The sequence below is a fragment of the Pediculus humanus genome, genomic scaffold (assembly GCF_000006295.1).
Source record: "Pediculus humanus corporis 1103172108284 genomic scaffold, whole genome shotgun sequence".
Classification (NCBI taxonomy): domain Eukaryota; kingdom Metazoa; phylum Arthropoda; class Insecta; order Psocodea; family Pediculidae; genus Pediculus; species Pediculus humanus.
In genome coordinates, this window is record NW_002987853.1 from 26,233 (window position 1) to 49,370 (window position 23,138).

The window sequence follows — 23,138 nt, forward strand, 5'->3', positions numbered from 1 at the left end:
GAAAAAAAAAAATTTTTTCTTTTTTTTTCTGGAAAATTTCGTTGGTTAGAATTTTCACAACTGGTTGTTTATAGTGAGGGCGTCACCATCCAAACATTTTTAACAAGGGTGGAAAAACTAAAATCTTTTAATGGCGGCTAAAACTTTTATTTTTAATGTCAGAATTTTCTCTTGGAAAAAATTTTTTCCCCATTTTTTTTTCTTATTTGAAAATTTTCTTTTTTTTTTTTTTTCTTTTTTTCAAATTTCAATTTTCCATTTTTTTTTCCTTTTTTGGGAAATGTTTTTTGTTCGATAAAAAAAAAACAAAAACTAATTTTAATCTTTATCATTAACGTTATCATTATCTTTCTTATATTTTTCTTTTTTTACGATTGAAATGAGAAAGAAAGAGAGAGACAGAGGGAGGTAGAAAACAATAAAAAAGGTAAATTAAACGAAAAAAAAAAAAAACTCGCAAAAAACAGAAAAAAACTAATCAAAAATTTTCACGGAAAGAGAAAGAAAGAGAGGGAGAGAGGAAAAGAGGGAGATGAAAAAAAAAAGGTTTTTCAGAATATAATTTATTAAAAGTCGGAAATGAGATTAGAAAAGAAGAGAAAAAAAACGAAGGAAACACGAAGGAAAAAAATAATTAAGAAAAATTTCAAAGGTATGAGAAAAGAAAAGAAAAGAAAAGAATATAAGAAAATGAATAATAGGCAACAAAAAAAAGTCAAGGGCGGATGGATAATTTTTAAGTGTTGAAAGAGAGAGAGAGAGAGAAAGAAAAATATATTTAAAAAAAAAAAAAGAAGGAAATAAAATGGCTTCTAGGGTAAAAATATAAAAAGGAAAAAAAAGGTTGTGAAAAAGAGTAAAGATTATTATTATTATTATTATTATAAATTAAAAGATAAAATTATTGTTAATCACGGATTTAATTCATTAAAAAAAAAAAGAAAAAAATTTTTTTATCGTTTCACGACCGACACAGACGACGTAAATAAAAAAAAAAAATTGAAAAAGAAAATAAAAAGAAAAATACGACGCCATTTTGAAAATTCAAATGCCATTTAATATGTATATATATTTTCCTTTTTTTTTTTTTTTCCTTTCGATTCAGATTTAAAATTAAACAAAATCGAAAATATTACTTTGACTCTCCTCCCTCACACCCCCCGTTTTTTTATTTATTCTAATTTATATTTTTAATTTTTTTTTTTTAAACGTCGTCTGCTTTTTTTTTCTCTTTAAAAGAAAAACTTTCCACTCCCGAATAAAATTTTCTCCCATTTCTTTTTCCGTTTCTTTTTTTTTTAATAATAAATTGTTCGATTTAAACTTTAATAAAAAATATATCGATTAATCGAATCATCGATTATTATTATTATCGTAGTAGATTAAGTATTAATAATACTTTAAAAAATAATTTAAAAAAAAAAATTATAATTACGCATTATTGCGACGCCATTTAAAACGTTAACGTCACGTTCTTTAATCAATACTAATCAATAAGTAATAATCGATTTTATCGATTTTCGATAATAAAAAAAAAAGATTTCGGGCGTGAAAAATAAAGGTCAAAAGTCAAAATTATCAACGACAAAAGACCAACAAAAAAAAAAAAAACATGAATTCGATTATTTAAATAAAATAAACAAACGGACCACACACATAAGGAAAATAGAAAAAAAAAGTGTCATCACCATCGGAACCACCCCACATTTTTTATGGGGTCAATAAAAATGACCAATCCGAGGGGTCAATCTCATTTGTACAAACCTGTCCGCACATTTGAAAAAAAAAATTTTAATCCCATATCCTGTTGTTAACCTAATCCTGGAATTAAAACGTCGGCGCACACGAAAACAGGAATAAATTCACTCACATACATAAAAATTTAGATTCTTACAAATGCGCAGATGCAAAAAAACTGACCTTTACTTCCCGATTTCATCCCTTAAAAAAAAATTTTTTTTTTTCAAACCTTCCTCTCTCCCTCCCTCCCTTCCCCCCTTCCGATTGGGTTAAAAAAAAAATCAATAATCGATTCCATAAGGTAATAATGGTTTTATTAATAACGAAAAAAAAAATATATAAAAAATACGTTCAAAGGTGTTCCGCATATGAGTTTAAAAAAAAAAAAAATGTTCACCCCACTCGTTTTTTTTTCCAACCCTCTTTAACAAAAAAAAAAAACGCGCACCCCTCAATGACTGACGGGAGTCGTTTTTTTTTTTTTTTTTATACGCAGCTGTTCCCGTGGGGTTGTTTTTTTGTTAATGTAAAAAAATTCTCTTTTTTTTTTTTTTTATGACCCAGTCGTCTAAAAAAATTTCATTTTAAATGTGATTCGAAATTGTTTAATTTTCCTCTCTTGTTGTAAAAACCTTCGCTCGTGTTTAGCGCATAAAACGCTATAAAATAACGAAACGCTATAAATAGCGTAACCCTTCACCCTCCATCCTCACCACCTCCCCACCCCAAAACAAACCACAATTAGAATAATAATAATAATAACGAAAAAAAAAAAATAGGGAAAAAAAATTTTTCCTTTCCCGATTTCAATTTTTTTTATATTTTTTTTAAATTATAGCTCGTAGAAAGCTATAAATATAGTTATAGTTATAGTAAAATGTTTTTTTATTAGTTTACACGTTACTTAATTAAATTCCATATTTAAAAAAATAAGGCGGAAAGGGGGAGAAGGGAGAGGTAAATAATTTCGTAAGTTCTTTAAATTTATTAAACGTACGGTTTAGTTATATAGCGCTATAAAATTTTTCTTTATAACACAGCTATATGCTATAATTTTTTTTTTTTCGTATGAACGAATGATTTTTACTTTTAAGAAATTAAAAAAAAAAATTTTTTTTTCTCTAAATCTTGGAAAAAAAAAAAATTGAAGAAAATCGAAAATCAAGGAACCATGAAATTAAAATGCATTCACATAGAAATAAAATTTTTTTTTTTTTTAAATTAATGGTTCGAAGACAAGTCATTAATTTTCCTTTTAAATACTACGGCCATCAATAACGGCATAAAACATTTAAGATGGCAATTAAAATCATAATGATAATAATGATAATAATAATAAAAAAACGCGGGGCGAGTCCCCCGGAAAATTTTTTTTTTTATTATTATATTTTAAATTCAAAGAGTTTTGGGACATTGAACAACAAAAACGCGCGTAAACACATTTGAATTTTTTAGAAAAAAATATAGATATAAAACATCCCTTAAAAATTTAACCCCCCCCCCTCGTGGCCTCCCCTAAAAATTTATCGTATTTCGATTACGACCTTTACCGAATGCTTCAATTTTTTTTTCTTATTTTTTTTCGCGTTTCCTTTTGGTTTCTTTTTTTGTTTAAAAAGGTAAATGATAATAATAATTATTATGGTAATTAGAAATCATTTCTGCCAAATTTTGAAACAAAATGAAATAATAATAATAATAATAATAATAATAATAATAATATGGGTTGCGTGAGATATGAAAAAAAATTTTTATGGAAAAAAAAAAAGAAACAAAAAGTAAAAGCAGAAAATTTTGCTACGAGACGATAGGCGTGAAAAAATAAAAAAAAAAAATTCACGGGGTAGTTTTTTATCCTTGGTTGGTAGCGACCCTTCAAATCCACCCCTTCACTGTCTCGGCAGTGAACGCACACGCACTTAACGCACCCTCTTCGAAAACCGTCAGTAATGTTAGATTTTAGTTCTGACAGAATTTTTTTTTTCTTTTTTTTCTTTTTGTTTCTTATACGTAAATAAAACGGCTTAAGGAAGAAGGGGTTGGTTGGATGGTTGTTAGATTTCTTTTTTTTTTGTGGGGGTATGGTAGGGGAGGGGGAGGAATAGGAAGAAAGGGATGAAAAATTTCCGATCGTTAAATGAAGGATGATATTAGGGCAAGCATTAACCTCCGCAAAAAAAAAAGGAAAAAAAAAATTTTTCTGTGTTCTTATCATTAACCTTAAACTTTAATAACAAAGTTTCTTATCAATGGTAAAAAAAAAATTTTGTTTACCTTTGAATTTAAAAAAAAATTCGTCTCAAAGGTTTTTTTTTTACCATTTACTAATTTTCCTTTTTTCGTTTTATCTTAAAAAATTTTCCTTTTGTTTTTTATTTTAACGTCTATGAAAATTTTTTCGCACAACAGCTTCGAATGCGTATTAAAAAAAAAATGTATTCATCAAAAAAAGGAAAAAAATAAAAGGAAAAAAGGAAAAAGAAATGAAAAAGGAATAAAAAAATAAAATAAAATAAAAAAAACTTTTTTGTTAAGAAAAGAGCCAAGAAACGGTTGATTGACCTCACATTAATCTGAAAAATTATTATTATTATTATTTTTTTTTTCATTTCCTATTACAGCCTCCCTACTTCATCTTATAAAAAAAAAATTTTTTTCTTTTTATTTTATTTTTCATGCGGGCTCCCTTTTACTCCCCTTTTATTCTGGGGAGTGCTTCTTTTCTAATACTTGAAATTTTATTCGTTTTTTATAAAAAAGAAAATTTTTTTTTTTTAAAAGCTTCGTGCCATTTCATTGAGCTCGTGGAAGAAGAAGAAGAAGAAAAGTTTGATCCAGTTGAAATTCATATAATAATTTTTGACGAGGTGGAAGGGGGAGGGAGGTAGAGGGGTGGGGGGCTGTGGGGGTGGAATTTTAACTTTAAAAGGCTAACCTGTTTTATAATTCAAACATGTATTTAAACTTTTTTTTTTCTTTTTTGATGGCGATAACGGGAAGGAGGTAATTTTTTGATGAGGAGGGAGGCAGGGGGAGAATACAGGGGGGGGGCGTGCTTTTAAGAAAAATAATAAAAAGAAAAATTTTTATATATATATATATAATACACATTTCAAAACGAGAACCTGGAAAAAAAAATTTAAACGTGAATTTAATTGATGAAAAAAAAAAAATTTTTTTTTTTTAAATTTTACGTCACGTTTATGCCTTTAGGTAAAAAAAAAAAATACAAAACGATATCCCCCCTTATTTAAAGGGATGTAATTTTTATAAGGGTTATTCTTCGATTTTTTTTCTCTTTTTTTTTTTTTTTTATTTAATAGGAATTATAGTTTTGCAAAAGAGAAAGAATAAAAAAAAATTTTTTTTTTGTTTTTTATTAAAAAAAAAATCATAAAACATCTGGTTGTTTTTTTTTAAAAAGTTTCTCATGGCAAATGTAACGAAATCGTTCGTCTGTGTAATTACTTAAAAAAAAAAAAAAGAAAAAAAGTTTTTTAATCTTTCAACGTTTTCGATGAATGAAAAAAGAAAAAAATTTAAAATTTTTAATAAATTTTCGTTTATAATTAAGAAAAATCAATCAATTAACAGCGTGGCTTTTATTAATGAAGTGTTTTTTAAAATGATAACATTTTTAAATTAAATTTCGTCTGCTTTTTCGTAACGAAATTCAAATTAATATCGCATAAAAATTTATACATTGATTTTAATAGTACGAATTTCTTTTAACAAAAAAGTAAATTAATAGTAAATAATTACAAAATAGTTTAATAATTTTTATTAATTATTAAAAAAACTATACACAATTATTATTAATTTAATAAAAATAATTTTCTTGCTCGATTGAGTATAGAAAAGGAGGGAGAGAGAGAAAAAAGTAATAAATAAAATAATAATTAATAATTTTCGCGCCCGATAATTAATAATTATGCAAAATGTGATACATTCACGTATACAAAAACAATAATTTTTTATTTAAATTCAGGGCGTGGTTCATCGCAATAAATTCGTTATTCATTTTTTTGTTTTAAGATCATAAATTCCATTTTTCGATTTTTTTTTTTTTTTCGTGAAAACTTTCGTTAAAATAATTTGTTAATTTTTCGTTACGTTCGATTTAAATCATTTGATATCGTTATTATTATTATAAACCAAACGAAAAAAAAAAATTAATAATCGCGCACCTTTTAAAACGACAACTATAAAAATAAATTTAAAAAAAATTTTTTATTTTTATTTTTTTTTATTATTAGTAGAAAAAGCGTATAAGTTATTAAAAATAAAAAAAATAAATAAATAAAATGCTGATAAAACATGAAATTCGTATAAAATAATAAATAAAAAAAAATTTTTTTTATTATTTTTTAGTATTTCGTGAACGAAATTTAAAATTCACATCATTTTTTTTGTCTAAAATTTTTATATTTAATTTTTTTTTTTTAAATTTTCATAAGTTAAATATAAATCGATAATATTTATAAAAATTTTAATTCAAATTCAAATATAAAAACTTATGGGAATTCTCATAGAATCATAAAACGAATGAATATCATCATTTAATTACTCTATGAAAAATCGTTAAAAACATGATAAGATTTTTCCAAACAACAAAAAATAAATAAATAACAAAACAAAGAATAAATTTCAAAAAAAATTTTTTTTTTTATTTAATAACAAATCCGCCATTTTATTTATTGTTGTTTTCTATTAATCAACTCCAGAATTTATTTTTTTTTATTAAGTACTTTTCTTTTTTTTTTTTTTTTGAACATATTTTCCGTCTAGTACAATTTTCATTTTATTTTTATTTTTTTTTTTGTTCATATTATTTTTATTTGCGGTTTTGATTCTGGTTTTAGGTTTTGGATAGAAAGAAAAAGAAAAAAAAAAAAACGATTTGCTTCGAATTCGATCAACCAAATCGTGAATTACAGGAAAATTACTTTTTCTAACGTCCATTTTAACCCGCATCTGGGGATTCATTTATGAGATAAATGGTTATTTTTCTCAAAAGAAAATACAATTAATCAACATTATTGGTTTTTTTTTTTTTTTATTCTAGAAATCTCCCTCCATATTCTCTTTTTTTTTTTTTCTTTTCTCAATCTTCATATCTACTTTTTACCTCTAACTCCAAATGAACGACCGCAAAATAAAAAAAAAAGAAAAGAAATAAAAAAAAAAAAAAAAAAAGAAAATTTTCCACTTTTATTTTTTATTGCTTTTCATTCTGGAAAAGAAAAAGATGAAAATTCGTTTTAACTTTTTTTTTTTTTTTCCTTTTCACATTTTCTTATTATATACAAAAGATATTTTAAAAATTAATTGACGCCATTAAATTTTCTTTTCTTTTTTGCGACGGTTAATTTTAATCATTTTTTTGTAAAAATGTGGGGGGGTGAGTGGAAAGCTATTATCACTCTCGTGTGTTTTTTTTGTTTTTTTTTCTTTTTTTTTTATGGGTAAATCCCCTTCGTTATTTCGATAATTTTATTTTTTATTAAATTTTATTTATCTACTGCTATTTTAAAAATAAAACGAATCAACTAAAAAGTGAAGTAAAAACAAATAAAACGAAAATAATTTTTTTTTTTAAATTTTCCAAAATTAAATTTCACACGTTCGAATCCAAATCGAATTTTTAAAAAAAAATTGTTTTTATTAATGATGATAATATTATTTACAAAATGGCTTTAATTTATTAACGGTATTAATAGTTTTTTTTATGTATTAATTATTTATTATTTTATTTAAAAAAATAAAATTTTTTCCTCCCAGTTGTTTGCAATACGCCAAATTTAATTTTCACGTTGGTTTAGATAGTTTTTTTTATCATTATTATTTTTTTTTTTTTTTTTTATTTACTCTCTCTCTCTCTCTCTCTCTCTCTCTCTCTATTCTTTTTTAATATTCTAAGAAAATTTTCCACTTAACCTAAATAATATTTTTATTTTGCATTTTTAAAAATAAACACGAAAAAAAAAAACAAAACAAAAAATTCTTCCTATGGTTGTTGTTTTGCTGCGGTGGCCATTTTTTTGTTTATTATTTTATTATTATCGTAGTTAAAAATATTACGTACGACTATTAATTAAATTTTAATAATTAAAAAAATAAATTGATTAGGTGGAAAAATGAAAATTATGAAATCATTTTTTTTTTTTTTTTAATCCAACAAAACTACTTAATAATAAGAAAGAAGAAAAAAATGAGGAAAATTTAGTCTCTTATTTGAAATGTAAAATGAAATAAAAATTAATATAAAAATCATATATTAACATAAATCATCTAATGATAAAATGAATAATGGTAAAAAGTTTTTTAAAAAGAATTGTTTTTTCCATGTTATTCAAATGTGTTTTTAATGTTTTCTTACGTTAAAAATTTTTTTTAAAAAAAATTCTTTTTTCTTTTTTTTAAACTAATTTTTATATAGAATAAAATAAATTAGAAATTACAGCAGCTTTGAGTGGATATTTATCCCAAAAAGGATTTTTTTTCTTTTTTTTGTTTGAATAACTTTTTAAGTCTTTTTTTTTTTTTATATATTCTTAGAATAATAAATAAAGAATAAATAAATTTAAGTTTAAGAATTTATCGTTAATCACATTTATTTAAATTCGATGGAGTTTTTTTTTAAGAAAAAAAATTTAATGCTTTTAAATATGCTATAAAAAAGTTTTTAAAACGTTTTTTTTTCCTTTTTTTCGAATTTTTTAATGGTATTTTTAAAAAAATAATGTGAATTTTAATTAATTGAATTAATTATTTATTTAAATTATTGATAATTTTTAATTTTTAATCGTGAAAAACGTTTTTTTTTTTATGATTTGGAAATCAAACGGTTGTGACGACATTCATATTTATTCGAATACATTTATGACGTCAATAATTTTTATAAAATTGCGTCATTAACGCCATGTATTTATTTCTTTTACGTACTAAAATATCGTGTTTATAAATTAAACCGCGTGATGTCGCTACAAGTCAGTTTTGTTCGAGAGTCGTTAAAAACTGCTTCGTTTTTTTTTTCTTTTAAATTTTATTTAAAAAAAATTAAAATTATTTTATTTCGGGAATAACAAGGTTTTATTATTTCCGATAGGAAAAAAAATAAACGGTTTTTTTTATTTCAATATCAATTTATTTAACTAGTTTTAACTTATAATTAATGTTTTTTTAAACAATTGTACAACGAACTTAAATTGTAATTAAATCGCGCTTAACGGTTTTTTTTTTTTTAAACACTAATATAATAAATTTGCTAATTATTTAAAAATATATAATAATTATGTACAAAATTCACTGGAAATTTCTCCCTTATCCGAGCGAAATGATTATTTCGTTCACATCACCGGATAAAACATGAAATGTATTATTTATTTATCTAATTTATACAAAAACTTACAAAATTCAAATAATACAAAATGATAAATAAAAATTTGTTCGATTGAACATTTTTCTTTTTTACAAAGATATCAAATTGAAATAAGAAAACAAAACTAATGTGATCAAATTATAAGAGAAGAAAGAAGCAGAAGAAATTGATGATATTTCTGAATTTGGATATGATTCTAAATTATTATTGAATATATTTTGCTGTGGAAAAACGCTGCATTGAGCTAATGGAGCTTGATATGATGTTGGTCTTTCATTATGATTTCTTTTCTTTCCGTCAGTGTCTTGAAATCCCAAATACAATAATGGAGTACCCTAAAAGGAAAACAAAAAGTAATGTATCAAATCATAGTTATTTTCTTTTTTTTTTTTTTTGATTTTAATGTACAAAATGAAAGTTAAAAAAAAAAAAGAAAAAATTACTTTTCCATCAATTTCTAGTTTAATTAAATCATATTCGGTACTTGGTAGACTAATACCAAGTATGGAACAACCATAAGTTGGTGAAAGGTCTTTGGCAACTCCAACATTCCACAAACCAATGCCACAATCTTCTTCAGCATTAAATGTATCTCTTAATGTTGGATCATATAATGTCAATGAAGCTTCTTCAATTCTTAAATCAAGATTTGTACCAGTTTTTTTTCTTTTTAAAGCTTTATCCTTTCCATGAGTTGGTCCTTTTGAACAAAAACAATCAATTAATTTTACTCAAATCATAATAAATCCATTAATAAGGAAAATGCATGTGAAAAATGTTAGTATGATGCTTTTGTAATTTTTCATAAAGTATCAACCCCATTCCCCTCCCCCCCTCCCCTCTCCACTTCCCTTTACAATAAAAATTTCTATATATGTATACAAAAAAAAAAAAAAAAAGAAAGAAAAATCACCTTAATTGTACAATACAACAAAAAAAACATGAGACATTAATGTAATAATTTTATAATTGTGTCGTGGCTAAGGTGGTGGTGGTGGTGGTACAAACAAACGCGACATTTTTATATATTTAGTTTTTATATAGTTGTAAAATGTTAAAAAAAAAAAAAAAAATATTTTAAATTTATGCCGAGTCATGGGTTATAATAGAAAAAATTACAAAAACAATTTAAGAAATTAGTCTTGGCAATTCCTTATATGTTGTTACCATTTTAAAAAAAAATATATATATATATGTAATAATAGTTGACTACAACCACAAAACATCCAAAAATTATTCAATATAATTTTGTAGTTTAACAAAAAAAAAAAAAAACAACAACAACAACAACAATTCTTCTTTTTTTTCTTGTTTTTGAAATTTTAAAGAAAAGTTTTTTATAATGTTGTATAATTTTTATTTTTCTGAAATCTGATCTGAATTGAAATGAAAAGAAAAAGAAAGGAAAAACAAACCTATTTTATATCTTCCTGAAGAATAAACGGCAAAAACAGATTCCGTACAAAATGGATCTGAAAAATATTTATATTCGGACATCCAAGTTCTATCACGTGAATCGAAACTTAATCTTCTTGCAAGAAACATTCCCATGGGTCTAACTTCACATCTTCGACTGACCCATTGTCCATGAGGTAATGGTAAAAGGTGAGGTTTTGATGGTAGCATAGGAGGAGTTCTTTCCGTTCCTTCTGCTATTATTTGACAATTAACACAATCGTTGGCCTAAAACAACAAAAACAAAAAAATCGATTGATTATTTTGATTATTTCCCCCCCCCCCAAGGTTATAAACGAAAGAAAAAGTGTCAATTTACATTTTCTAAATCAAGGAGTGGAACTTGAAAAGCTGTTGGTTTATAATCTTGTTGTTTTCTTGAATGTATATCACCAAGGAGGAGTTCTCTGTTTCTTTTATTTCCTTCAACACTTGCCCATTGACTTCTTATAAGCATTAATTCGTTAAAATGAAAACCCATGGCTGATAAACAACTACTAAATGATTTGTGACCTTTTTTCCTTTTAAATCTAACAGATTTTTTTTTATGATGATGATGATGATGATGACTGCTCTTAGATTCTTCTTCGTGTTTATTATAAAGTGTATATTCTAAATGAGGTTTCCATGGTGTATTTAAATATGATTTTTTAATTCCCGAGTGAGAACACTTGTGTTTTTTTTCAATCGATAACTTTTCTGACGCCTATTCAACGTAATAAAATTAATCATTATAATAATAATAATAAAATTCAATAGATTTTTTAAAAAATATACATCATTAAGCCATCATACCTGAGTTGTATGTGGTATAACAGTGACTTTTGTTAGTGAATAATCATAATCGATACCACTCGGTATCACCCAAGAGGATTCTTTTGGTGTTAAAACCCCTTTTGCGATTACTGTATACAATGGTATCATACAGGATTCATCTTCGTAATAATGCTGGAGTAATCGAAAGGTATTATTTTTCCAAAAAATATAATTTCGCAATAGAAATTCTGGTCCGGGCCTTATTTCACACCTGGAGAACAATAATAAATTTGATAATTAAATTAAAATTTATTAATATTTATAAACAATTTTTTATTAACTTTGCATCATTTTTAATCTAAATCGAATTATATAATTTCAGGTACGCATTTCAACATTTGCAAGTATTTTTCATACTAAATCGTCTAACAAAAAAATTAGAAAAATAAACAATCTTAAACCTACAGGTGCAAGCAAGGTATTCCGATTTGTCACTCGAAATTATTTTTTATACTTCCGGTTTCAATTTTTTAATGTTTTAACTCTTTTCAAACTTCGTTTTAACATTTCAATAAAAAAAAAATTATTTATTATATATATAAAATAGAAAAGTGAATTCGTTGACTGGTGGAATACAATTTAAAAAAAAAAACAAAACTCGAATGAGAACGAACAAAAATAATAATAATAATAAAAGGGACAAGTAAATGCATTCAATGAATCCCTTTACAATATTTTTTTTTTAAATGAAAGATTGATGAAGACAAATTTTGTGCAGAGCCACTAGTTTTTTGGGTCCAAACAATGGTTAACAGCTACCTAAGAGATGAACATTTAAAAAAAAACCTTCAAAAAAAAATCTCGTCTTCGAATCATCTTATTTTAGTTTGTTTATTTTTTCTAGATGGTTAGTATTATTATTTTTACCTTACAGACGATCAAATCTTTTATTCGATCGTAAAAAAATATAATAATAATAATTATTATTGTTTATCTTTTTTTTTTTTAGAGATTTGACTTTTTAAAATTGATTGCAGGTGAATATCCGGTTCAATTTTTGTCACGTAGTTACCTTTCTAAAAATTTTTTATAACCTTAAAAAAACTAATGATTTGCTAAAAGCGAAATTTTTTTTATTGATACGTGACTGGATAATAAGAGGGAATAACTAACTCAAACGATCGAAAATTATTCTAAGAAAAAAAAAAAAAAATTTATCCAGAATTTTCGATTTCTACATAAAATCCCGCCATTTTTTTATTTCGACTTTTATGGATAATATTTATTTTAGTAAGTTAGTTAATAATAATAAATTTTTAATAACAAAATAATTTGTAATAACAAATTTTTAAGTTTAAAATCAATTAAATTTAAAAAAAAAAAAAAAACAATTTTTTTTTTTTAAAACTCAGGTATTTGTTTCTGTTAAATAAAAAAAAATAATAATAATAATGGGTCAGATACCTGCTGTACGGTTGATTGAGCATATTTAACTCTTTTTACTTAATTTCGTGCTTTTAAAATTTAAGGTTGTTTTGTTTTTTTGCCCTTCAGCTATAAAGAATTATTCTAAAAAAAAAATTTTTCATGACTTCTCTATTTTATTTTTTTCGTCGTCGTCGTTATTCGGAAAAAAGTTACCTGAAATACCTACATCGTAAAATTTTAAAAATTTGTAATTTACTTAGATATAACTCAACAATCGCATAAAAAAAAAATAATAATAATAATTCGTCGAAATTATTAAATTACAATGAAAAAAAAAATCAAAACAAAAACAAAAAAATCGAAGCGTAATTAAATAACGCAATAAGTAATAAAAAAATAATAATGATAATGATAAAGGTGATAATAAATTTTTGATCTTTTTTTTTTTCAACAGGTAATAATCTACAACAACAAGTAAATTGTGTTTGCTGTCATTTTTTTTTTTTTTTAAGATTAACACATCACTTGTCAAGTTAATTATTATTATTCTTCACGCAACCAACTTAGTATATTCCAGCACCCGGTTTTACAGTTCATTTATTCATTTATTTTTTTAGTTACGGTAATAAAAAAAAATTATTATTATTATTATTTATTTTATTAAGTGATAAAAAGGGTAAAGAAATAATAATAATAATAATCGATTATGCAATTTTATAATTTTTTTTGGGTGAAAAACATGAGATTTAGTAAATCATCACACCGACAATGTTTGTACCAAAATATTACACAAACCGGAAGTAAACTTAGCTTAATCATCAAATTACGTTTAAAAAAAAAAGAAAATTTTTTCTTCTTTGTGTACGAATAATATAATAATACCTTCAGGCTATTAGCAATGGGTTATTTATTTATTGAACGTAATTATTAAGGGGAAATAAGAAAAAGAAGAAGAAAAATTTTTTGTAGTAAATAATTATTAGGATGGTTAATTACAAATAACTCAGGTACGCATAAAATTTTACGTATAAAAAATTACGGTTACGATGTTTCTATTATTAAAAAACAATTAAAATAAATTTACAAAAAAAAATTAATAATAATAATAATACAACGAGAAAATAGAGTTCAAGTTTATTATTATTATTCGAATGGTAGAAAATAAAATTAATAATTTTCATTAAAAATAAAATACATATAAAAGATTGTATAGTTTTTTTTTTTTTTTTTGTATTGTTCCTATTATTATTATTATTATTATTTTAGAAACAATTGTTTGTCAGTTGTTAGGTTTGACAGGTGAAAAAAGGTTTGCAAAAATTTAAAAAAAAAAAAAAAAAAACCATTAATATGATCACGTATATCATCAATTTTTGACATAGTCTAAAAGAAAAATTTTAACAACACCTGTTTGAACTTCAAAAAGAAAATTTTTTTTTGTCAAAAGAGAATAATAATAATAATAATAATAAAAGAACAATGAAATTCAATTTAAATGTGTGTGACAAAAAAAAAATAAAATTTAAAACCTGAAAAGGCGTTATTCAGGTAAATCGCACCCGTAAGGCACCCGTGAAAATTTTTTAACAAAGATTATCATTCATTCGTGAAAAATTAAATTAAATTTTTTTTTTTTTCTGATTTGTTTCTATAACTTTTTCCTTTAACTTATTTTTGTTTCTCTTACAGGTTTATTATTATTATTATTACGTGGAAAAAAAAAAAAAGTTTTTCTTACTCTTGGGATGTCCAGTGACCCTCGATTTGTGGTACTTGATCAATTGTCGTAGCAGAATCCATGGCTGATACTTCCATTTGCATTTGTTCGCATTGTGCCACATCTACTCTTTCTTCAAAAAGTAAGTTACTAAAAAGTTTTTCTTCGTTTCCAATCGAAACTACAAAAAAAAAGTTTACGGTTAACGAAATGAAAATAAATTTTTTTTAAAAAAAATATTCGTGACTTGAGTCTTTTAAAATAGTTTGAAGAGGTGATTAGCACTTGAATTTATAAAGAAAACTGTATATATATATTGTAACCTTGAAATGTTACATGGAATAAAGGTTAGAGTTAATACGTGGTACCAACCGGAAATACTCAAACAGACCCAAAGGTTTTAAATGACAACAATTTTTTTTTATACATACATACATAATCACAATCCCTTTTAATATTTGTTTTAACGTCTTTTATTTAATTTAAATTGTTAAATTTTTTCTTCTTCTTCTTCTTCTTCCACTTCCACTTCCTCCTCCATCTTCTTCCACTTTATTTTTTCTTTTTAACGAGAATTTTTTTTTTTTTTGAAAACGTGGTTTTGGTTGTTTAAGTCAATAAACCATAAAAATTTCTATACATATATTCTTAATGATAAACGTGAGTAGTAAAAATCAAAAAATTTAAATTGTTACTTATTACAATTTTTATACACAAACATGACCGTAGCAATTGATTCAAAAAAAAAAAAAAATTAGTTCGAAACGTTATTAAAACAAGACATTAAATAGATTTAAATCGTTAATAATAATAATAATAATAATAATAAATCCTCCATGTTACATTTCGGGGTAAGAAGAAAAAAAAGAAAAAATCCATGATATGCGAACACGTTGAAAATACGCCGCGTTCAACAAAAACTTTTGAAAACTTAATTTTATTATTATCATCATCATCAATTTTTAATGTTCGTCTTATGTAATAATTTTTTTTTTAAAACGTTTTGTTTGGGGGGCAAAATTTTTTGTCATGCATCGAATCCAGGTACGGTTTTTTTTTTATATAAAAATTAAAAACGTAATAATAAACATTCTGGATTGAATTGTAAAGACCACCCAGAACAATCGAATCACAATCCGATTATTAAAAAAACCCGTTAAAAAATCTACTGTTCGATATAATATACAACGTATTATTATGTATTATAATTATTATTATTATTATTATTATTTGAAAATCTGAACGAGTATCAAACCACCGTCGTCGTTGTTTTTTTTTTTTTCCTCCATCCATAGAAAATTATAGTATCGAAAAGGAGAGGGGGGAGGGAGGGGGAAACAAACCAAAAACAAACAATGATCGCATTAAAAATAATAATAATAATAATAATACTAACGAATAGTTAAGAGAGAGAAAAAAAATCTGACAAGATAAAAAAAAAGTAATAAATTAAAAATGTGTCAATCTTAAAGATTTACACCCTCTTAACTATGTAAATATTAAATGAGTGGTAGAGGGTGGAAAGAGGAAAGGAGGGTAGGGATTGGTGGTAGGTTATGTGCCACGATAGGTGTGATTTGTTGTTAATGTAAATTGTTTTCATAATAATAATAATAATAATAATATTTTTAAAGGTTTCTTTTTTCTTTCTTTCCCCTACGGGCAAACATTTTGTAGAAATGTCAACAGTAAAACGTCTATAATTTTATGTTAAAAATGACTTTGTTTTATAAGGAGACAATCTTAGCAGGGGGTTGACGAGGGGAAAGGGGAAAGAGGGTTAACTTTTTTTATTTTTTTTTCCCTTCAACATTTACAATGTCACTGTCTGTTTTTTGTCTTTCTTTCTTTCTTTCTTTCTCGATTCAAAATAACAATTTTTTTTTAAGATTTCGTTGTTTGAACCTTTAGAAATATTTTTTTTGTCAAGGTCTGACCCTGAAAAAAAGTTTTGTTTTTTTTTTTTTCGAAAACTTATGAGTAAATGGTGGTGGTAATGGTGATGGGGATGGTAGTGGTGGTGGTGGTAGTAATACAAAATGTCATTTTCCTGTCACTTGTATCATTGTTTCATTTTTTTTTTTTTTAATTTCAACTCTCTTTTGCCTTTTTTTTTCCTTGTGCCTTTTTTTTAACTACCATTAAGTAAATATTTTAAGTTATTAATAATAAATCAATCACGACGACCATGTTTTGCATTGATTTTAAAAAAACGATTATAAAAAAAAATTAAATTGTTTATTCTTTATGTATTAAAAATTCACAGTCTTAATGGATTTTATTTCAACTGTTTTTTCCCTTCCCTTCCCCTTCTCCTCCTTCAATCTTTCTGTTTATTCTTCTATTCCTTTCTATAACGGATGTAGACGTGTTAATAAAATATAAATTTATTTAAAATACGAAGAAAGAGAGAGAGAGAGAGAAAGAATAAATTCCTGACGTGTAAATAATTGTTTTTATTGTTTTTTGTTTTTTCATTCATTCAATCATTCATTCATTCATTTCCACAATCAATCATTAATAATATTTAATTTTTATTTTAAAATTGATTTTTAATCAAAAAGAATTAGGAGAAATTGCCATCGATTTAACGAAAAAGAAAAATTTTGATTGTTTTTTAATTTTAACGAAAAACAAAAATTTGTTTAAATTCCTTTTAAATTTTTTGCCAAAAAAAAAAAAAAATTCGCACGGAAATTATACAGTTACTGAACAAATAATTAATGTTTGCCTATAAAGATTTTTTTAACACAAAGGTCAAGAGTTCACGAAAAGGGAAGAAGAGAGTAAAAAAAAAAAAAATGTAAAATTTTGTAATTTCTTACAGGTACGATAGATCGATCGATCGAAAAAAAAATGATGATGATAGATATTCAATATAACAATTAAATATTTAAAAGAAAATTTATTATAGTAAATGCCCCGTAGTAAATTCATAAATGGCATTAAAAAAAAAAAAAAAATGAAACCTGTCGTAACGGAAAAGAATATATAAGAAATGTATAAAAATAAAATTTTATGAATATTTTACTCCTCTCGGTAAGATTATATTATCATTAATTATGGATTTAAGGCAAAAAATCATTCTTTAAATAAATTATTTATTTAACAAGTTAATAAAAGGAAAAAAAATCACGTAAAATTTTTTTCTTTTTTTATTATTCATTTAAAATTATTAAAAAAAAATTGAATAAATCAATCATATTTTTAAAAAAAAAACTCGGTCGTAAAAATTATTATTTATATTAAATATAAAAAAAAAACAAACATGGGTTTTTTTTTTGATTTTTATTAAGATTCTCTCATGTGATTTTATTCTCTCTCTCTCTTCTCTTCCCTTCTTTCATAAATAAGTTAATAAAATTTTCGAGTCGTGTATATTTTTATAATATATTCAAGCTTTTTAAACATAAATTTTAGTCGATGTTTGTAATATATGGTTAATTAAAATATAAATTTTGATTGGGTTATTTTGTCTCCCTCCCTCTCTCTCTCTCTCTCGGGGGTCATTTCCATACTCCCCTCCCATTTTGACATCATTTACTCATGGGGGGAATTCACGGCATGGGTTTTTTTTTTTTTTTTTTAACTATTAATTTTGTAAATTCATGTTTTTTTTCCCCCCATCGTAAAACTTTTTAAAAAAAAATTTGTTTTATTCTTGGATAGATTCATCTGGAAGTACAAGTCGATTAATCAGGAAAAATAAGAAAACGTGGAAAATTAGTAGGGGTACACTCGATAAGGTTGTGGAAAAATGGAAAATTGCGCTTTTCCTAACAAATAAATTTTTTTTTCTTAAAAAACTTCCAGGAATTCCAGCATTTTTAAGAATTTGGACGAAATGAAATTGTATAAGAAAAGTATATAATATAAAAATTAATACAAGAATGATAATAATAATAACTGAGAAGTGGTTTCAGCTAGGAAAAGATTTTTAACATCATCACAAAGCATTGAATAACATAATAAAAATTAAAAAACTACCCTCCATAAGTACTAATCTAATCATTTTCGTTTCAAATTTTATAAGAAATTTTATAATCACCATGTAAAAGAGTAGAATTAAAACGGATTACAAAATTACTCGGGTAAATAAAAAAAATTTTGCCTTATACTCATAATAATAATTATTATTGTTATCACAACGTGAAATATTATGAGTCGAGAAGTCAAAATTTTATTTACATAAATGTTATCGTTGAAAATAAAAAAATTTTGACTTTAAGCATACGTACGAGTAATTAAATATCATTCATAAAATAATAAAAAGTTTTACGTTACAAATGTTTGTAAAAAATAAATAAAAAAAAATTGTTTTGGGAAAAAGTTTTAAAAAAAAAAAAACTTTTTTCTAAACAACAAACAATTAACAATTCACGAGAACGTAACTTAAACATTTAAATTACTGAGTAATAATTCTGACATTGCATTGAAAACATTAAAAAGTAAATTACTGTCAGTTACAAACTATACCTGTCAAAATTAAAAGAAGGTATATTTAATTTAAATACCTTTTTTTTTTAACGTGTCATTCCATCGTCCGTTACTTACAACAAAAAAAAAGTGAAAGCTTTTAAAAACAAACATAAATCCCTTCTTAACGCTCTAAAATGTGTTTTACCATTAAATACGTTCCAGTTAAAAAAACTGGAATGTATGGAAAAATTACTCATCAAATAATAAAAGGTGATCCATTTCCGGTAAAGTAAATCACCCGCCAAAATCAAAAAGAAAATATTGTTTTCGAATTAAAAATAAAAAAAAATTTTATTTGACTGGAATTTATTGTTCCCGCCATTTTTTTTTATTATTATTTTTATTACGTTCCAGAAACTCATATTGACAATGTGGTGTTCTGGAACTGGAGACAAATGACAACATTTGATAAATCATCACTAAAATCGAACGCATTAAATTTAAATGTTATCGATAACAATCATTATCAATCAAATTATGTACATAAATTGAACCGGATATGAAAATAATAATGGGTAAGTTATTCATTTTTTTTTTAAATAAAAAAATTTCCAACGGGTAATAACGCTCAATGAACTTATGTATAATAATAATAATAATAATAATAATATTTACCTTTTACGTGAATCGTAATAAATGTATAGATTAAAAATGTCACAGAAGACCATTTCCTCATGTTTGTTTTAATTTTCCTCTAAGTAAACTAATCATACCAGTTCAAAAATTTAAAAATTTGTAATAATAATAATAATAATAAAACAGTCGAATTTTATAAATAAATAAAAATATATATTTAATGTGTTGAAAAAAACGAAAAAATTAAAATTTCAACCACCGACACCACAATTCAAACTATGTCATTACATTTAGTTAACTAAACAAACTGAAGAATCAAACCAACAACAACAACAACAACCACACCGAAGAAGAAACTATTAACATTTGAATACGTATGGAAACTATTACGTTTATATTTACCTTACGTACAATTTAAACAATTTAATTTAAAAAAAAATAAATGCGAATAAAAGCGAAGAAAATGAAGAAGTGGAGGGGAAAACTAGTGTGGTACACTACCACCACATAACATTGACCATCACTGTCATTTTATTTATTTATAATAAAAAAAAAAAAAAAAAAAAAAAAGAAGGGACATGGTAGAAAAAAAAAAAATTATTGTTTCCTTCCAGGTTTTTTACTACTACTATTATTATTATTATTATTATTTCTTTCTTTTTTTTTATTATTATTATTTTTAAAACAAATTTTTTTTTTTTTTAATGTTAACGACCAATAAATCAATCAATGAGTGTTAAACGTGTAAACGTCTTCGTGTGTAAAAAAAAAAAAATTTCTTTTTTTTTTTTTTGTTATTTTATTGTAAAAAAAAAATTCGTTATTATTATTATTATTATTTACAAAGAATAAACAATAAAAAAAAAATTGAATAGTTTTCTATTATGTTTATATTTTTTTTTTTAATTAATTTTTATCGTGTTTTAAACGAAATTTTTTTTTTTTCTTTCTTACAGATTCTAGAAAATTTTCAAAAAATAATAAAAACAGCAGACGAAATCCATTTAAAAGATCGTTTTTATCACCATCATTATTATTATTATTTTTAAATTACGGAGGACCAATAAAAATAAATAAATAAATAAATTTATATTTATATTTTTTATTTTTTTGATAATGGCATCGATTAGATAAGATAAATTTTTGATTTTGAGTCGTTTTTTTTTTTTTTAAACAAATTATTATTATTATTGTTATTAATTGGGTTCGTTATTTAATTTTAGTTTTATTCGTTTAGGAAGGTAAAAAAAAAAAATGAAAAATGAAAAAAATAATTAAAATTTTATTTATTAATAAATTTAAATCAATCAATCGAGGGATTAATGGCTCGAATAAATAATAAATAAAATATTTTCGTTTTATAATAAATATTATTTATTATTATTAAAAGGAACTAGTGAATACTATATTTATATTTGAAATAAAAGTATTTTGTTAATTATGATAAGTATGGACGTGCAACAACCACAACAACAACAACGAAAACGAGGACAACAATTATAAATAGAGTGTAAGTGTAACAAATAAAAAAAAAATTTCAATTTAATTATAAATAAAAATTTAATAATTTATTTAATTTTCAGGAGATTAAAAATAAATTTTAAATAATTGTAATAGTAATAATAATAATAGGAAAAAAATGATTGGTTTATTCGTATTATTTATTAATATAATTAATAATTTAAATATGGCGACGACATTTTGTCCGGATAAATGCATTTGTTTATCGTATGCCGATTACACGGTTAATGTTAATTGTTCTGGAAGTGAAAAAACAAAAGTTCCGCATGGAATAAATCCACAGGTAAAAATTTCAAAAACCTGAAATGATAAAAATTTATATTATTATTAATATTATTCAAGTTCAAGAGTCACTTTTTTTTTATTTACACCCGAAAAGGAAAAAAAAAAAAAAAACAATTTAAATAATTTTATTTCACGCTTACAAACAACAGGTGAAAAAAAAAAAAAATGGTTGGAAGTATTTGTAAATAAAAAAAAAAAACTAATTCATATTCTAAACGAATATATGTTTGTTGTTAACGCTTCGTTTATTTATTTATTTTTTTCGTTTTAAAAAACGGTCAATCGTTTATTTGTTCCAGGTAACGGTTCTAGATTTATCACACAACGATATAAAATCATATAGTCATTGGAAATATTTAAAATCCGTTGAAAAAATCGATTTATCGAATAATAAAATAACGGAAGTGAGTTTCGGTGGTGGATCTTATGATAATTTACACTCAATCGATTTATCTCATAATTCCATTGTTTATTTAAATGCAATTCAAATTCATAAATTAAAAAATTTACACGATTTAAATTTGTCGCACAATTCTAAATTGCACGGAGTTTCCGGTTTGAAAAGCGACAATTTAAAAATATTAAATTTGAGTTATTGTTACTTGTCTTATTTAAACGATGATTTTCTCGCGGATTTACCCAAAATCGAATATTTGGATATTTCACACAATCCGATAAAATCTTTGAAAAATTCCGTTCGTTCTCATTCATTGCAAAATTTGGATGCTTCGTATTTAAACATGGAGGCGCTGAACAAAATGGACGCTTTCAACATGCCGGGTTTGAGAATATTAAACGTATCGCATAATAAAAATATAAAAATGATGATGTTGGAAAATTATTGTTGGAACGTAATTAATTTAGACGTTTCGAATTCGGAATCGAATTATTTAAAGGATTTTAATATTTTTTGCAATTTGAAAATATTAAATGCGTCCTCAAATCAAATCGAAAACATCGAATCGAATACGTTTAGCAATAACGTGGATTTAAATTTTCTTAATTTATCATCGAATAAAATAACGGATGTTGATGAGAGCGCGTTTTTAAATAACAAAAATTTAAAAATAGTGGATTTGTCTTCGAATAAAATAAACGGTTTATTATTTACGTATCATTTAAAACAAACAATAAATTTAAATTTATCAAAAAATCAAATAACGACACTTAACGGTCTCGTTTTGAAAAATTGCATTCTTTTAAATTTATCGAAAAATAAAATTAACGACGATATCGATATGAATTTAAACGAGAGAGCACCCAAATTGAAAATTATTAATTTATCGTTTAATAATATTCAAACGGTGAGAAGAATGGAATCGAAATCGATCGATTACATCGATTTGAGTTATAATCATATCGAATTCGTCCATTTTGAATCTTTCGATAATTGTTATAACTTACGGGAAATAAATTTAATTGAAAATAAATTGAAAATATTAGATTACAGGACTTTTAACGATTTGATCAGTTTGAAAAATTTATGGTTGATGCGAAATCCGTGGTCTTGCGATTGTTTTACGCGGGAATTTAAAGATTTGTACGAATTTTTAATTGTCGAAAAACGTTTCTACGACGAAACGGACGAATTGTTATGCGTTAAAACGAATAAAACGTGGCAGAAAACGTGTCACGAGATTGGAAAAATGAAAAAGAATATAAAAAACTATTTATATATTAATGGGAAGTTTGGCTCTCACACTCGTTGTTGTTTCTTTTGTTTTTTAAATAAATTTTTCGTTAAAAACGTGAAACGTTCAAATGACGTCGATATTTATACGACAGTATATACATACGACA

At 24.1% G+C, this 23,138-nt stretch overlaps 2 protein-coding genes across 2 annotated transcripts in view; one reads left to right on the plus strand and one right to left on the minus strand.

Moving 5' to 3' along the window:
• Positions 1-9,210: 9,210 nt before the first annotated feature.
• On the minus strand, positions 9,211-14,581 carry Phum_PHUM519250 (uncharacterized protein; the record flags this gene model as incomplete). Its single annotated transcript, XM_002431237.1, has 6 exons — positions 9,211-9,456; positions 9,565-9,821; positions 10,537-10,804; positions 10,896-11,282; positions 11,372-11,603; positions 14,499-14,581. The coding sequence occupies 6 exons, from the start codon at positions 14,579-14,581 to the stop codon at positions 9,211-9,213; spliced, it is 1,473 nt and encodes a 490-aa protein (XP_002431282.1).
• A 6,922-nt stretch (positions 14,582-21,503) lies between these two features.
• Positions 21,504-23,138, plus strand: part of Phum_PHUM519260 (leucine-rich transmembrane protein, putative) — a gene marked incomplete at both ends in the record, with an annotated part of 2,066 nt that continues 431 nt past the window's right edge. Inside the window, 2 exons of the mRNA XM_002431238.1 lie at positions 21,504-21,506; positions 21,638-22,953. Of these exons, the coding sequence (XP_002431283.1) occupies positions 21,504-21,506; positions 21,638-22,953 (1,319 nt within the window). The remainder of the gene's footprint in view (positions 21,507-21,637; positions 22,954-23,138) is intronic.